The 3444-nt window shown below is 52.7% G+C and overlaps 1 protein-coding gene across 1 annotated transcript; it reads left to right on the top strand.

Annotated features, from left to right (window-relative positions):
* Positions 1-1605: 1605 nt before the first annotated feature.
* LOC101848405 (protein slit-like) lies at positions 1606-3393 on the top strand. Its single transcript, XM_035973519.1, has 2 exons — positions 1606-2907; positions 3100-3393. The coding sequence occupies exons 1-2, from the start codon at positions 1606-1608 to the stop codon at positions 3391-3393; spliced, it is 1596 nt and encodes a 531-aa protein (XP_035829412.1).
* Positions 3394-3444: the final 51 nt, after the last annotated feature.

Here is a 3444-nt window from a genome sequence, read left to right as displayed (position 1 = left end):
GAGGGGTGGGGGGGTGGGGAGAGGGGTTAAGATACAGCATGGTGCCCCTTTGTTGCCTCCTGTATCGCGGCTAGGTATAAATGCCGAGCCGCACGATCAGACGTATGTACCACTGGATCAGGACAGGATCACAGCACTGTCGTCGTTACCCGAGACTGTGACCGATGACACTCTGTGGGACTTTTCTTGCTTTAGATCTGTTCTGTTTGTTGGCGCTGGCTTGACTCAAGACTGAAAGTTTTCTCTGCAGAGTGATTCTCTTATTCTACAATTGCGTATTTGTGTCCACTTCTAGAGCTGTTTGTTGGCACCGTCGATAGGGCCGTAAAATACCTACTCAATCAATCGGTCAATCATTTGTTGGCACCGGCTTGACTCTCCCAACTGAAAGTTTTCTCTACAGAGTGATTCTCTTATTCTACACACCTGCTTAGGGTTTTTTGTGTCTTTCTTTACAATTATTGCGTATATGTGTTTGCGATGGTGAATCGTAGGAATCTAGAACATAATTATACAGTATTATCGTCTTGTAACGAGGACTGAGAGAATTATAAGCTAAGACTTGCGTTTATTCGTGGGTTGTGGAGTGTGTCCATTGTACGTCACGTGCTCATCAAGTGACGTAATGTGATGTTGGTGTTCTTGGCCCGGAAACTTACATATCGCCGAATCTCTTGAAATCAGTTTCCTCGGATGTGAAAATATCATGAATGATTTCTGATTTACCTAAGGACCCATGATATGTTGATTTATCGCTTCTAAATATTAAGAAAGTACAAAAGGCAACCCGCCCGCCCCCTCTCGAAAAAGAACACATATTTTAAAAAAGGAAGAGAAACGAATGAGAGGAAAAGGAAGAAGGAAATATTGCTAGATAGAACAAACACAGCTGAACATCTTAAGTCTCGTCCATACCATGGTGTGTTAAAATCATTTAAAAACAACGTAAAAATATAAGAAAGAAAAAAGGGAAGAAATAAGTTTGTTCCCTCATACAATTAATTACAGTTGAAATTAACAAGAGGACCACCCATTGCCGAGGAGAGAAGTTGTAGTCTTTGACAGGTGGACGTTTTGAACAGTGCCTTTATAATAATTTTTTTTAAAGGCAAGGGGACAAGTGGAGAGCGGTTGTTTGTACAGGTGATTGTTTTGGACAGATAGTCGTTAGGGCAGATTCGACTGTAGTTCACGCACAGTGTAAGAAGCAACGTAAAAGTCATCATACAATATCCAGTTTTTCGTTCACACTTCCAGTGTTGGAAGCAACGAAAAACCCTTCAATTTCCAGTTTTGGACAATTTCCAGTGTTCGCCCCCCGCCCAGTGTTGGAAGCAGCGTAAAACCCATACAATTTCCAGTTTTTGAGTCACGGTCCTAGTGTTGGAAGCAACGAAAAATCGAAACAGTTTCCAGTTTTCGACAATTTCAAGTTTTTCGTCCCACACCCAGTGTTGGAAGCTACGAAAAAATCTGTACTGTTTCCAGTTTTGGACAATTTCCAGAGTTCGTCTCCCGCCCAGAGAAAGAGAGAGAGAGAGAGAGAGAGAGAGAGAGAGAGAGAGAGAGAGAGAGAGAGAAAGAGAGAGAGAGAGAGAGAAAGCCATGTTTCCCCACCATGGTTTATCCACCCGGCGGACTCGTCTCGCCTCAGCCTTGGCTCTGTACGCTCTGCTGACGCTGCACCTGGTGACCCCGGCTCTGTCGACCTGCCCGCCCCGCTCCTCCTGCCCCCTGTGCACACAGACTCGCGCCATCTGCAAGCTGTGCCCGAAGGACGCGTCCATCCCGGCCAGCGTGAAGGACTTGACCATCCTGCGGGGCGGCTGCCGGGCGCTGGACACCTCGGGTCTCCTCATGACCACGTCGCTGTCCCGCTACACCGACCTGGAGAAGCTCAATCTGAACAACGCCAATTTGATGCACTTCTTCGGCGCGGTCTTCGAGAAGAACACGAACCTGAAGACGCTGGCCATGGTCGGGAACAACATCCGGAGCTTCGACTCGAAGACGTTCCGCGGCCTCGGCAAACTGGAGGATCTGAACATGGCGCGGAGCAACATCAAACAGATGCTGGCGGCCTCTTTTTCCGAGCTCACCTCGCTCAAGTCTTTCAACCTGGCTGGGAATCTGATCTCGATGTTATCTCAGGGTGTTTTTAACGGGCTGGCCAATCTAGAGACGCTGTCCTTGACCTCTAACCCCGTCGCGAGCGTCGACTCTACCGTGTTTCAAGGTTTGGGGAAGCTCTCCTCTCTCCTGCTGAACGATATGAAACTGTCCACAGTGCCCAGTAAGCTGTTCTCCGGCCTGACGGCGCTGAAGGACCTTGACTTGTCCGGGAATGAGATCACGACGGTGGTCGCCGACTGCCTGGTGGGTACGTCCTTGGACACGCTTGACCTCTCGGACAACCTGCTGACCGCCTTCCCGTCTGCGGCGGTGCGCCGGGCGGCGGGGACTCCAGTGACCCTGAGCGTGGCGGGAAACAGAATCGGTCAGCTGTCCGCCGCCGACGTGTCCGGCCTCCAGATAGACAAGCTGGACCTGAGCGACAACCCGCTGGTCAGTGTGGCCTCGGGCGCTTTCCTGGGGTCAAAGGTCGGCTTGCTGGACCTGAGCAACACCAGCTTGAGCCGGTTGCCCGTGTCCATGGAGGCGGCGCTTGGGTCCGGCGCGGTGGGTGCCGTTCGGCTGGAGGAGAACCTGGAGTGGGCGTGCGAGTGTGGCGCTCTGTGGCTGGGCCGCTACCTCCTCTCCCACCCCGCCAGCTCTACGCCGTCGTGCGGGCCCGCCTCCTCTTCCTCCAAGTACGCCGGCCAGACTCTCACACACGCCATGCCGCAGCTGGAGGTGGACTGCCGAACCACCACCACCACAACCACAACAACAACTACCACAACGTCGACGACGACAACACCTACCACTACCACCACCACACCGACTACAACAACAACAACAACCACTACCACACCCACAACGCGTCCCACCACCACTACATCTACCAGAACGAGGACACAACCCACAACACCCACCACACCGACAACCAAACTCGCTATCAAAACCCTCCCCACCTTACGACCAAACCCTCCCGCACAGACACCCTCACAGCCGCCAAGCACCCCGGCTCCAGTCAGCGACAGCCGCACAACGCCCACCACCACGTCATCCTCGCCGTCGTCCAGCCCCACCACAGCCGTAGACCAGACGGTGAACGTGATCGTGGTGGTTCTGATAGTGCTCACCTCCCTGGCCCTGGCTCTGTCCCTCGTGGGTGTCATGGCCGGCTGCCTGACGTGTAAGAAAGGTGAAGGTCGCCCCCGGACCTCCCAGGTGTCGGACGTTCCCGGCAACAGCAAGTCTGTGTGGGGGATGGTCCTCACTGAGGGATGATGATGGTCCTCACTGAGGGATGATGATGGTTGGTCAGGGGACATACGGACT

This window comes from Aplysia californica, unplaced genomic scaffold (assembly GCF_000002075.1).
Source record: "Aplysia californica isolate F4 #8 unplaced genomic scaffold, AplCal3.0 scaffold01349, whole genome shotgun sequence".
Taxonomy (NCBI): domain Eukaryota; kingdom Metazoa; phylum Mollusca; class Gastropoda; order Aplysiida; family Aplysiidae; genus Aplysia; species Aplysia californica.
The sequence above is the reverse complement of the archived record's forward strand: the minus strand, read 5'-3'. Positions and strand labels throughout refer to the sequence as shown.

Excerpts from the sequence above, each read along its gene's own strand:
- LOC101848405 (XM_035973519.1), top strand. The coding sequence starts at position 1,606 with ATGTTTCCCCACCATGGTTTATCCACCCGGCGGACTCGTCTCGCCTCA. Across the intron at positions 2,908-3,099 it reads CAACAACTACCACAACGTCG|ACACCCTCACAGCCGCCAAG; the intron begins ACGACGACAACA and ends CCTCCCGCACAG.